Consider the following 13947-nt stretch of genomic DNA (forward strand, 5'->3'; position numbering starts at 1 on the left):
TCACGTTTTTTGGATCTTAGGGTATCGTTAGTTGTAACAATAGTCCTAAAAACAACATTGAGGGTATGATGTTAGAGGAACGATCATATTGAATCGACCCAATCTTGTATGTTATACTTTGTGATCACATCGTCTGTAATCATCTGCTATAACACAAAGTGTTAGCATGTGTACTTTAGTTCCTCAGACCATGATAGTGTCTCGGTTACTCCTTACAAGATAGTGGACTTTGGGGTTGCTCAAACATCATCTGTAACAAGGTGATCATGATGACAACTTTCAAGTTCACTGGAAAGTTTGACAAGTGAATGAACAGCTCGACATTGGGATTTACTCCTCCGACGATGGAGAAATATTCTTAGGGCCCTCTCGGTGTGACGACATCCATCGTCGTCTGGCCAGACACAGGTGACTATGTCACGGTGATGCCGGAACACGTCAATGAGAAAGAAGAACAAAACCGGTAACAGGAGCAACAATATAATGGGCACGGTGATGACACAAGAGGATACCACACATCGGGTTTTCTAAAGTATCGCGAAGCAAAGGGAACGTCACATGATAACCAAAGTTTCACTCGAATATCATTCGTGTAATCATAGGGACCGATATGGATGTCCACGGTTCCGCTATCAGTCATTGAATGAAGGGGTTTCGTTCATGACTATGTTTTATCGAACCTACGGGGTCACAAGCTTAAGGCAATCACGATCTGCTGAGAGTTAGTTGAACGGGAATGATGAGAATATATTTGTGAAATAGTTTCATTAATATCCGGAATAGTTCCGAGAGGTTCCAGAAGCGTTTCGGAGTCATCGGAAGGGTTTCGGTGAATATCGGGTAATACCGGGTATTACCGATTAACTATATATAGTTGGAAAATGTTTCTGGGGATGTTAAATTATATATATAATGCTCTAAAAATGTTTAAAGTATTTTATATATTAATTGAATATCAACGGGCCTTAAAAGGCCAAGAAGGGGAAGGAGACTTGGGCCATAAAGGCCCAAGTGGAGGTGCCCCCCCCCCCCCCCCGCTTTCCTTGTGGGGGGAGGCGAATCCTACTAGGGGTGGGAGTTGGACTCCCCCCCCCCCCCACGAGGTCGGCGCACCAAGGGAGGACTTTCCTCCCTTGGTGGCTGCCCTCTCCTCCCTCCTAAACCTATATATACTACAGGTTTTCCACCCTTTTGAACACAAGTTTTTGGGTGCCTCTTCTAGTTGATCTAGTTCTAGTTCTAGTTGGTCCTAGACTAATTAGAGCTAGCCCTAGCCACCTCTAATCCTCATAATTAGAAGCCCAGTGTGGTTCTAATCTCCTCCGTCTAATTCTCCGGCGATGATTAGCTCTGGACGGTGAAGCGTTGCCGGATCGTGAAGACCGTACACTTGCAACCAAGTAGAAAGACCGTGCTTTCGGTCTTCTGTTCGAGGAATCGTTCGAGGGCGGTTTGCGGGATCGTCATCATCATTCGAGGGACTTCGAGCACGATCTACACCGACTCTTCTTCTTCCGTTGCACTCCGGAGTTGGTAACGATCGTTGATCCCAGCCTTATGCATCTTCATATTGATCTTGGTGATCATAGGTGCGAATTTATTTTGTTTTCTACTACGTTTCCCAACACTTAGCTGCCCTCAGGGTCGAGACACCATCAACATCATCATAGCAGATCTTCACTCGATGGCTCTCCGTTTGGCGCCCCCACTTACCCCACCTCCTCCAGAGGCGGATTAGCATCCTTGCGCACTGTGTGCTGACGTCTTTGTTTTATGTCTTCTTTTAGGGCTTGTTGAGTTGTGCCCTCAGCAGAACCCTCTCGTACTTTGTGTTGTGCTACTGTTGTGTGTGTGTGTGTGCGCGCGCGCCGCGTGGTGTGAAATCTTGTTGGACCGTTGGCTCTGGTGGTTTGCTTTGTATATAAAGCAGGGCGGAAGCCTTTTTTGATAGTCGCAAGAACAATTGGACAAGGAGGATATATGCCCTTGAGATGATCTTACATGATTAATGGATTTGTTTAAAAAAATGTAGGCTAGACCCCTGATCTCTGCGTCATTGTGATGTAGACACTTACGACTAAGAATTTTGGTACCAATTCTTAGTAACTCATTCATTTTGATACAAAAATAGCTCCCTATTGCATGAACCAATTCTGGTACCAAAGAAAAAAAATATGGTCTTTGGAATATATTTTACTAGTTCTTTTTTTAAATGGCAAGATTCCTGCATTCATTGAAAAGAAAAAAAGTTGCTCGGTTAGGGAAAACCGAGCGAAAACCAGATTGCCCAGCTAATTATGAAGAACCTGGCGAAAACCACCACAACTGCTGAACAACATACACAAGATACTCCACGCATGCCACTTCAAGAGGGTCTCGCCGAGATATCACACAGGCATTATCGTTATCACTCTTCCCCTAGAAGGCGTCATCGCTATCGCTAAACCTTGAGGAAAGGACTCCGACTTAGAGTAAGCATTTATTTAGTACTCCCTTTGTAAAATATATATATATATATATATATATATATATATATATATAATTGTTTAGAGTACTATAAAAGAAATGTCACACTGTGGCCAGGTCCCCCACGTTGCTTCGTATTCGAAGTATAATAACAATGTACAAACTCTGGCTTTTGATGCAGTGTGTTGAGTTTGTGTCGAATATTTTGTACGAGTTGGGTTACGTTTCAACTTGGTGTTGTAGTGTGGATAGGATACATGTAGTGTTAGAGTCGGACACGTTGTATCCTTAGCCTCTTATATATAATGAGGCACCCCATGTTGTAACTTATGTCATCATAATAGCACACGCACGCAGGGGGGAGCCGGTGGCGCGTGCCGGCGTCCGGATGGCCGGGGTACGGTATTGTGACGGTGTCACGAGAAGGAGCGCCCGTAGTCAAGCCCCAAGGATGTAGCCATATCGGTGAACTTCATTAACAGATCTCGGTGTCGTGCTCGTATGATTGCTTGGTCCTCGGACTATTGACTACGTGTCTCGGATTTATTCTGACACAGCGTTATCCAATCTCCTCCCGTCCTTGATCGCCTACCAGTCTACCACCGTCAGCCCACTGCTTGGTCTCTCGTCACCTCCGTGAGCCACGGCCTTCAGAATCTGACAATGCAAGATCAATCAAGTCAGACGAGTATGAGAAGGACAAGAAGCTGTAGCCTCTTGCAGCCGGCGCCCTGGCCATGAATCTCTGATCAAGATGCACTGCCTGAAGAGGGCCGAGGGTGAGGTTTCATGGAGACACGACCATGCTTTTCGTGGCGTCGCGCTGCCATCCTAATATTTCCAGTTTGCTGAATCATTGTTGGTTGCTGTAGCCTGTACGCTAGGTGTTTGACGAAATGACTCTTTAGCTTATAGTGTTAGTCGTAGAGCTTCAAATGATATGGACCTATGTAGGTTAACCGATGAATTCCATTGTTACTCATCATTACCAATAACTATGTTTTAATGCTTATTCGTTCACTTCTTTGGATTTACTACCGTGCCTACTTCTGCACAATTCCTTTTAGGTGAAGTTGGTCGCTCATTCAGACAATAGGTGCATTGAGAAATGACTGCAGAGCAGCGGCAATAAAAGATTGTATGAATGTGCCAAAATTGATAGGATTAACTCCTGTCATTGCATTATTATTCTGCAGTGTAATAGTCTTTCTAATGAGTTATATACTTATATGCTGCAATTTATATGTTCTGCAGCCTCGTCGGTCAAGTCCTCCCTTTTCAGGTTGGACAATGGTCTTATCTCTTGCAGTTTGTAAGTTCTGCAGCCTCCATGACCTCTGTTACTTCAGGCTGGGCAGAGGTTTTAACTACACGTATGTGCCAAACTGCCAATGCACCTGTAAGCGCCCTAAATTATGCCAAATTCTAATAAACGTTGCAGTTTATCCTGACCATAATAATAAACAAAAATAATTGTGATCTTCATGGGATGCTAATTACTACATCTTTGTATACCTGAGATTTTTGTTGTGACCTCTGCTTGGAAATAAGGGGAGAAGGCCTACATATAAAAGCCTCCGATCAAAGGCTGATCTGCTGTGTTTCTAGGATTATGGTATTGACCTAAAGATGGAATTATGCAATGCAATCTTCTGGAGTTTACTATATATTACTAGCTTCCTTCCATGTGCCTTTTATAGCTACAATAAGTGAATAATGACAGATGTGCAAGGTATCTAAAGATCTCCACTTAGTGCAGATGTCTGGTGACAGACTTCCTTTATATTGCATAATTTTCAAATATATAGTGGTTGTTGATTCAGAAACTGTATATATAACTTCTTTATATCTTTTGTTTTATGAGGAAATTTTCCTGAACTCTGTCGATCTCTAAAGTTTGTAAGCATCAAGTTCAATGTTAGTGAGGAACATATGAAGCCTTAGCTAAGGAAATATAACCTTTGCTGTCTAAGGTGCGCAATAATAATCTAGTAAAGAGTGTGAGGATGTTTATCTTCCTTTACTACGAGTATAATGCATATGAACTAGAAATATGCACATGTTTTGCTATTCTTGCACCTAAATTTATTTTTATTACTGATGCCCTTTTCACTATTTTCAGATGCTCCACCCTGTCTGCAGTCATGAAGCCATGCTCTTTACGTCCTTATTCGCATCACCGCTCTTTCCATTATTTGCAGACCTCTTTGCACCAAAGGTAAATGTCCTTTTTATGGTGAAAATGTATCTATCTGGACTATTAGCATCCACAAATACTTCCTACATGCTTATAAAAAATTAGCTTTACTGTATGCAAAGATATAGGAAGAAAAGAAGTGAAGGACTTGAAAACCAAAACTGTCATAAAGACGAGGAAAGAATGTTAACCAAACAAACACAAAAATGGATAAGACAACAATATGTGAAGACAGGTTTGTGCATGTTGGTTTCCGTCCATATTGTAGTTACAGTTTCACTTAAGTACCATTTCCTTACTGCAATCTGACTATTACAAATATATATTCCGCATCTACTAAACAAAATTACATGTTCAACTAAACATTGACACGGTGGTATATGTTGCTCATGTACAAATAAAACTATTTCATGAATAGAATGTTGGAGTAAAAAAAAATGCAAACATTGGTTACAGTTTTACATCTTTACAGAATTCAGTTGTTTGTACTCCAGTTTTCTTTACTTAAAATATCACTAATGCCTTTTGTGAAGCAAGTATAAAGGGCAGCTCGGTGCATGTAGCTCGACTTGAACCCGTGACCTCATGGTCACAAGGCAGCAGCTTTACCACTGCGCTAAGGCTCCCCTTCCAAAGCAAGTAAGCATCTGAAGTATAATTTTATCTTTTTATATAAATAAGGGCAAATACAAAGACTCACGTCTTGCCTATACCAGTGAAAAATATGAAACTACATAAGGTTATTTGGTGATTTGTTTTAGTACTTTGTGTTTGGAGATCACAATTTGTCATGACTGTGTAGTCCAATCTTGGATTTTCCTTGGGAAATTTCTAGCCCATGCAGATGCACAGGTTGATGACTAGTATGGTCGAAATGTGTTGCGAGGTCACCATTGTAGATTTGAAGACATCACACTTGTACCCATTAATGCATTTCATTTCCAGTAGGTAGTTTAGTCAAACGCGCGCCACGAACCACAAGGCTCTCATAATTCTCCACACCGCAAAACGCTGAAAAAAAGTTCTCTTTACCTCGTCAATCTTACACAAAAGCTGTGAATTTGATGTATGCAATTACTCCTATCCGAATTAGTCCTATATTTGTCTAGATATGGATAGTAGTAGTGTTTCCTGCGCCACAGCCCACTGGCTCGTCCTGCAAAGTGATAGGAGAGCCATGTTTCTCCAGCTTCACCACTTGGTCACTCTGCTCCTGCTCCTGGTGGCCGCCGATCGCTGCCACCCCGCCACCGGTGGTGGAAGCAGCAGCGACGATGACGGTCGGCAGTTCGCCTACAACGGCTTCGTGGGTGCGAACCTGACGCTCAATGGCGGGGCCACCGTCACGCCGAACGGCCTCCTCATGCTGACCAATGGCACCCTTCACACGAAAGGCCAGGCCTTCCACCCGTCCCCGCTGCCGTTCCACACGGAGGCTAACGGCACCGGCGTCGTGCGGTCCTTCTCGACCACTTTCGTCTTCGCCATCTTTGGCCCGTACGCCTACCTGAGCAGCCACGGACTGACCTTCTTCGCCTCAGCGTCCAGGGAGGTGCTCTCCACTGCGCTTCCAGGCCAGTTCTTGGGCCTCCTCAATGGCACCAATGGCAACCAGAGCGCCCGTATCTTCGCCGTGGAGCTCGACACGCTCCTCAATGCCGATTTCCGTGACATTAACAGCAACCATGTTGGTGTCGACATCAATAGTCTGATATCCATCGATTCTGCCGACGCCGGATACTACGATGATACCACAGGTCGGTTCCAGAACCTAAGCCTGATCAGCCGGAAGGCAATGCAAGTGTGGGTGGACTACGATGGCATGGCCACGGAGATCACCGTGACCATGGCTCCCCTGGGCATGGCCAGGCCCAAGAAGCCGCTCCTGCGGACCACCGTCGACCTCTCGGGTGTGGTGCAGAGCACGGCGTATGTCGGATTCTCGTCGGCCACGGGCGTCATGTCCACACGCCACTTCGTCGTTGGCTGGAGCTTCGCACTGGACGGGCCAGCCCCGGCACTGGACATCTCAGCGCTGCCAGCCTTGCCGCGCGCCTGGCCCAAGCCACGGTCGAGGGTCCTGGAGATTGTGCTGCCTATAGCGTCGGTGGCGCTGGTTTTCGCTGTGGGCATCGGAGTGTGCATCTTCGTACGACGGCGTCTCAAGTACTCCGAGCTGCGCGAGGACTGGGAGGACGCGTTCGGCCCCCACCGATTCTCTTACAAAGACTTGTTTCATGCGACCAAGGGGTTCAGCAACAAGACTCTGCTCGGAGTAGGAGGCTTCGGAAGTGTCTACAGGGGTAAACTCCGCAAGCCTGACAAGGAGATCGCCGTAAAGAGGGTCTCCCATGAGTCGAGGCAGGGGATGAAGGAGTTCGTCGCCGAGGTTGCAAGCATCGGGCGACTACGGCACCGCAACCTGGTGCCGCTGCTTGGTTACTGCCGGCGCAAGGCGGAGCTTCTCCTGGTTTACGATTACATGCCAAACGGAAGCCTTGATAAGTACTTGTATGATGGATCCGCAGGTACACTGGATTGGCCTCAAAGATTTCACATAATCAGAGGGGTGGCTTCTGGGTTACTGTATCTCCATGAGGATTGGGAGCAAGTTGTCATCCACCGAGATGTGAAAGCAAGCAATGTTCTCCTAGACAGCGAGATGAATGGGCGGTTAGGGGATTTCGGCCTTGCAAGGTTGTACGACCATGGAGCGGACGCCCAAACAACGCATGTGGTTGGCACCATGGGCTACCTAGCTCCTGAGCTTGGACACACCGGCAAGGCAACCCCGTCCACTGATGTGTTCGCCTTCGGTGCATTCCTTCTGGAAATCACGTGTGGGCGGAGGCCAATTGAGCAAAACGAGCGCAACAGCCGCATCGTGCTCGTGGATTGGGTGATCGAGCAATGGCGCAACGGATTGATTGTTGATGTGGCGGATACGAGAATTCCAGATGGGTTTAATCCGGACAAGGTCTCACTGGTGCTGAAACTAGCACTGCTCTGCTCACACCCATTGCCCACCGCGAGGCCAACCATGCGACAGGTCATGCAGTACCTTGACGGTGACATGCTCCTCCCAGACTTGTCACCGGCGTACCTCAGCTTCAGCATGCTGGAGCGGATGTACAATGGGGAGTTCAACCAGAACGTGATGCCATACGCTTCATCAGCGAGCGCAGGTGCCATTTCTGATCTCTCGGGAGGAAGGTGATGAGATTCTTGCACTGAGTAAAAAAAAAAGTGGAATTGTGCAATTGACTATGGAAGTTCCGATGTATCTATGGTGTACTCGTTTTACTAGAAATGTATGCTTTTGTGGTTTATCTTTCTTATGACTGAATTTCAGGATTATATAAACACATCAATGTGGTCAAACAAGTGCTATCTGTTTTTTAGGATCATATCTCCATCCGTCACCATACTCCTACCTTACAATAGGAAATCAAATGAATGATAAAATCAGTACTCGCAGAAGTTCTAAATACACGATTACTTCTACATATTTTCCGTCAAAACAATAAGAAATTGATTGTTTTTTTCTTGCTTGCAGTCTTCATCTCAAGCACAACCAGTGTTGTCCTAATAGATACTGCTGACAAAGTAGCATAGTTTTTTTTTCTGAGGAAATCAAAATTTTATTCATCATGTGTATAGGACTACTTTCATGTAACGTTAGATCTGAAACAAAATGCTGTGGAGATCATCCCTTGGCCAGGAGAATCTGCCACTGTTAGAGTTTCTGAGTGTTTGTTTAGGCAACTTGTTTTGGTTGATGGTTTGAACTTTGTGGTGATCTTGTGCAAGTGTGACGCTGGTTTGAGCTGCCTGCGTGCAGTTGGTTCAGAAATAGCTTTGCCTGATTGTTGCAGGCTTTAGTTTTCTTCCTCCTATCCGTGAGGGTTTCCTTTTGAGTTTCTGATGCTCTTGGTGTGTAAACTGTGGCGGTTTCTTTAGTGGAAATCCATGGCCTTTTCGTCCAGAAAAAAATGTAATCCCTGGACTTTTGAACCAAGAAAATAGTCAGTTTCCGTCCCCTAATTTTGTCACCGAGCCCTCCAATATGAAAACAAGATCTCTGGGCCATAAGACGTTGATGGTTTTGCTGAAATCATAGGGCTGTGACCAAGCTCACAGTGGACGAATTGGTGCAAAACTAGAATACCCAGAAAGTAAATCTTAGATAACGAGTGAAGATCAGAGAAAATCGGAACCAAGAATCGACACATGGGACACCTATCATCGTAGAATGGCTTCATGGAGTAGAAATGTGTCACTGTTAGAAGTCACAGCTACGTATCTTCCTCTCGAATCATAGTGCAAAGAGCCCGCAGTCCACATTTTCCCATAGAAAAGTAAAAGAGGTCTCACTCAGCCATACTTATTTTCTACGGAGTAGCTTTCTACCATGTGCAGTGACAAACGCTCTCACCCCGCGTCACACGATCTTGCGTCTTGCCCAGCTCACACCTGCGACCGCTTGCAGTTGCGAGAACGTACCAGAGAATAGGCAATGCCTTCCGCCCCAGACCACTCCGGCCGCTTTCGTAAAATATCCACGGCGACGAACTCCACCTTCGTGGCGCCACAGATCACGGTCCTTTGCGGTGATCTGTGGCGCCTGAACACAAATCAGAGAAAGACATTGGTGTTTTGAGGTTACGTAGCTCCCCACAGATCACAGACTATAAAAATCTAGCAAAAGAGCATGTAAAAAGAAGGTGATTGATGCTCTCTTCAGCACCACATATAAAGGTACGTGGTCTCACTCAGCCATTCTTGTCTTCTATCGTTGGAGTAACAACTCTCACGCTACGACTTAGAGTTTTCAGAAGATTTACTCGTACTAAATAGAAGGTGAGAGTTGTCACTGGTAGCGTGAGAATTGTCTCTAGTCCATTCTATCCATAAAAAGTATAGCAGACTTGTGTTCCACTTGTATTACCTTCTGTTAGATGGAAAAAAGAGACTCCCTCCGACGTCCTCTCTGACTTCCAGGTTCCAGCCCAGTGTGCGGCGCGTCTCGGTCCTCCTCTACGACTGCCGGACACGTCCTTCTTTCTCTGACTTATCCTAGTGTGCGGTGGGCCTCAATCCTGAGATCTCACCCACAACACCATTCTAAACGCCGTCAAAAAATGTAACAATCGTGGTTATAAATTTTACCATTTTTTTTTGCGGGTGATAAATTTTACCAATTGAGTAAGTAGATCTCAGTTTGCTCAAAAGAAAACGAGAGAGCAAACTTTGGCAACAAACCATGCCGACTCTTCTTCTGACCTTGTTGTTGAGCCTGAACGTAGCGTTGGCCTCGTCGGCGTTCTCCTACCAGGGCTTTGCCACGGCGAACCTTACCCTAGACGGTCTCGCCGTCGTCATGCCCAACGGCCTCCTCGCTCTCACCAACTTCACTTCCCAGCAAAAAGGCCACGCCTTCCACCCAGCCCCGCTCCGCTTCCTCAACACGACGGCGAGCTCCACGGCCGTAGCGCGCTCCTTCTCCGCATCCTTCGTGTTCGCCATCGTGTCCGTCGTCGATGGCCTGAGCGACCAGGGCCTCGCCTTCGTGGTCGCCCCGACCTCCGACCTCTCATCGGCCAACGGCGGACAGTACCTAGGCCTCCTCAACGCAACCAACGGCACCGCGAGCGACCACATCTTGGCGGTGGAGCTCGACACCATCTGGAACCCCGAGCTGAGCGACATCAACAGCAACCACGTTGGCATCAACGTCAACAGCCTCATCTCGCGGCAGGCCAAGCCCGCCGGCTACTACGCCGACGACGACGGCATGGCCTTCCGAGACCTGATGCTGAATAGCCGCAGGCCAATGCAGGTGTGGGTGGACTACGACGGCCAGGGCAGGCGACTCAATGTGACATTAGCTCCCGTGCAAGCTCCGAAGCCCAAGAATCCCTTGCTCTCTGAAGCCATTGACCTCTCCACTATCGTGGCGGACACGATGTATGCTGGCTTCTCATCGTCGTCGGGCGTGGTGTCCACGCACCACTACGTCCTTGGATGGAGCTTCAGCTTCGACGGACCTGCTCCACCGCTCGACTTCTCGAAGCTGCCCAGCCTGCCGCATGTGGGTCCCAAACCTCCGTCCAAGATCTTGTACATCGCTCTACCATTAGCTATCATGTTGCTCATCGCTGCGGTGTCGGCTGTAGCGTTCATCCTGTGGCGCCGGCGTCGGTTTGCAGAGGTGCGCGAAGATTGGGAGGAAGATTTCGGCCCACACCGATTCGCATACAAAGACTTGTTCCATGCCACCGACGGGTTCAAGAACAGAAATGTACTCGGTGTTGGAGGGTTTGGAAAAGTATACAAAGGGGTACTTCCTGTATCTAATTTGGAGATCGCCGTCAAGAGAGTGTCACATGACTCAAGGCAAGGAATACGGGAATTCATTGCCGAAGTGGTGAGCATCGGTCGTCTCCGGCATCGAAATCTTGCACAGCTGCTAGGCTATTGCCGGCGCAATGGTGAACTTCTATTAGTGTATGACTACATGGCAAATGGCAGCCTTGACAAGTACCTGCACAATAAGAATGGGCCAGCTCTATGTTGGCCTCAAAGGTACTGGATTGTCAAAGGTATCGCATCAAGCTTATTGTATTTACACGAGGATTGGGAGCAAGTCGTCATCCACCGAGATATAAAAGCAAGCAATGTGCTGCTGGATAGGGAGATGAACGGGCGGCTCGGAGACTTTGGTTTAGCAAGGTTATACGACCATGGTACAGATGCTCAAACAACACATGTCGTTGGTACCATGGGATACCTCGCGCCAGAACTTATGCGCACGGGGAAGGCAACACCCACAACCGATGTATTTGCATTTGGTGTGTTTCTCCTAGAGGTCGTCTGTGGACGCAGGCCAATCGGGAGTGACGAGCATAATAACCCGGTGGTGTTGGTCGACTGGGTGCTTGAGCACCACCGCAATGGCTCAATCATCGATACGGTGGATTCCCGGCTTGAGGGGAAATTCAACATGGAAGAGGTTAGTATCGTACTCAGACTAGGTTTGTTGTGCGCGCACCCATTGCCCAACACAAGGCCTAGCATGCGAAAGGTCATGCAATATCTGGACGGTGACCAAATCGCCCCTCATTTGGCTCCGACCTTCATGAGCTACAACGAGATGGCCTTGATGCAGAGCGAAGGGTTCGATTCATACATCACGCCGTGCCCTCCACTGGCGGCGGGCATTTGCAGCGGATCTGGTGAGTCCTTGGTGACAGTTCTATTCGATGGGAGATGAAGCGTTGCTCGCAAATTACATGAGCTATTTATGTTGCTATGAGGGATTTAATTATCTTGTGCTCTCAGATCCCTCTTTGCACGCCTTGTCGTCCGAAAGGTCCCGCAGTCGGAGGAGCTCTTTTTTGTAATCCATGAATCTAGGTTATCATAGTGAAATGTTACCGCCCCATGTATCAATTTCAGTAGTATTGGTTGACGTATAGCTAGGCCCCATGCACACTTTTTATCAGCAGGTCAAGTTTGTTCTAGAAAGGTCTCGGAAATTTTTAATTTTTCCTTTTTCAACAAAAAAAAAAGAGTAGAAGAGTTTGATTTGGAGTCTGATTTGTATCCCTTCCGAATCTTGCAGCTGGGGAGATATGTTAGTATAAGAAGGGCTCCCAGATAATAACGAGCCACGATTCTAATTAGGATCTTCTTCTAAATCATAATTTCGCTTGACGTTGGATCTCCGATCCTGCGTTAACCGTGAGAATGGAGCTGGACGATTATTACGAAACAATCTACAAGAGGGACATATTTATGTTCTTGTTTGGACTAGGTACGCTCTTCTCCTTGTTGCTCCTATAAGATTTCCACTATATCAACTCGTGTATAACTTCCCTTGGTTGAAACTTGCAAATTAACCAGCCGCGGGTTTCATGTTCGGCGTGGCTTTTATGCTGGATAACCCTTCAACCGACTACTACTCTGTCAAACTCACCGGCATCACCGCTTCGTCACCGACCTCGCCGCCGGCGTTCAACTTCACTCTCCGCGTCGAGAACAAAGGTTTGGTGTACGAAAAACTGCTTCAGCCACGGGCAAGCGGCCGTGTCGTACGCCGGCGTTGTCATCGGAGAAGGCCACATAAGGGGCCCTGTCGTGCTGTGGTGCAAACTCGGACTGCAAGAGTTGCAGCAGCCTTCGGATTGCAAGTCTTTCACTGATTTGGGACGCAGGGCCATGGAGCAATTTTGGATATGAACATGCTGCGATCTGGCCGATCCTACACGCGTCTCTGAAACAAATTTTCAATCACCAATTATGTATGCTTAATTAATCAGTTGGGATGTAAAGTTTAAGTTTATCTTGAACCATTAACTGTTGTGTTTGCTCCAATTTATTTGAAACCAAGATAGTTTTTCAGTTAATTAATGAAAAACTAGGTAAGGATGCAAGAGAAAACAAATCAAAAGTATATACTAACACTGACATCCATCAAAAGTCCCCGGCTTCCCTTGACGTTATCCCCTCCGCTCCCCTTCCCACCGCCAGTGGCCACCCCGGCCCCGGCGTCCACCTCTCCCCGCGCCGGCGACCACTCCGGTCCCCGGCGGCCACTCTCCGCGCTCATGGCCTCCGGCCCGGCGAGTCCGGCCTCGGTGTCCTCGCGCCCCCAGCCGGTGGTGTCGGGCTTGGGGCTGTCGGGGTCGCCTGGATCCGCTGGCTCGTCGGATGGGGCGCAGGCGGCTTCTCGGGCTACGGTGACGGGCCCGGTGACGGCGTCGGCGCCTGATGCGGCCTGGAAGCACCCGGGTCCCTCGCGCAAGACGCTCTGGCACCGGAGGAAGGCGGCACAGAAGCAGCGGCAATCTGAGGGGGGGCAGGAAGCGGCCCCGCTCGCCGCAGATCCAGATGGAGCGCCGGGAGGTTCCGCCTGACCTCTTCGGGTTGTGCTTCAAGTGCTTCAGGGATGGGCACCGCAGGGATGACTGCACCTTCCCGCCGAGATGCATCCGCTGCGGGCTGGAGGGTCATGAGTCTGTTGACTGCAGGCAACCGCGGAGCCCGAGGTCGGAGGAGGACCTGCGAAGGGACGCCATGGCTAAGGTTGCGCGCACGACCCAGCTGCTGCCGCCTGCCAGACTCGCGGGGAGACTGTCGCCGGCGACTCGGCAGGATCCACCTGTGGGGGGATTCATGCCAGTCGCGGCCGTTACAGTACCCGCGGAGCCCTGGCAAGCGCCGTCAGCTGCTGGCGAGATCTGCGTGCTCCGCCGTTCCCACGAGGTCGACGACATGGAGAG

The 13947-nt window shown here is 48.2% G+C and overlaps 2 protein-coding genes across 2 annotated transcripts; both read left to right on the top strand.

Annotated features, from left to right (window-relative positions):
- The first annotated feature begins 2584 nt into the window (after positions 1 to 2584).
- Positions 2585 to 7880, top strand: LOC123044452 (L-type lectin-domain containing receptor kinase SIT2-like). The gene is made up of 2 exons (XM_044467190.1): positions 2585 to 4439; positions 4589 to 7880. Exon 2 carries the CDS (start codon positions 5775 to 5777, stop codon positions 7878 to 7880), a length of 2106 nt encoding a protein of 701 aa, XP_044323125.1. The 5' UTR covers positions 2585 to 4439; positions 4589 to 5774.
- A 2037-nt stretch (positions 7881 to 9917) lies between these two features.
- LOC123039170 (L-type lectin-domain containing receptor kinase SIT2-like) lies at positions 9918 to 11936 on the top strand. Its single transcript, XM_044462442.1, has one exon. It carries the CDS (start codon positions 9927 to 9929, stop codon positions 11934 to 11936), a length of 2010 nt encoding a protein of 669 aa, XP_044318377.1. The 5' UTR covers positions 9918 to 9926.
- The last annotated feature ends 2011 nt before the right edge of the window (positions 11937 to 13947 follow it).

This window comes from Triticum aestivum, chromosome 2B (genome assembly GCF_018294505.1).
Source record: "Triticum aestivum cultivar Chinese Spring chromosome 2B, IWGSC CS RefSeq v2.1, whole genome shotgun sequence".
NCBI lineage: Eukaryota > Viridiplantae > Streptophyta > Magnoliopsida > Poales > Poaceae > Triticum > Triticum aestivum.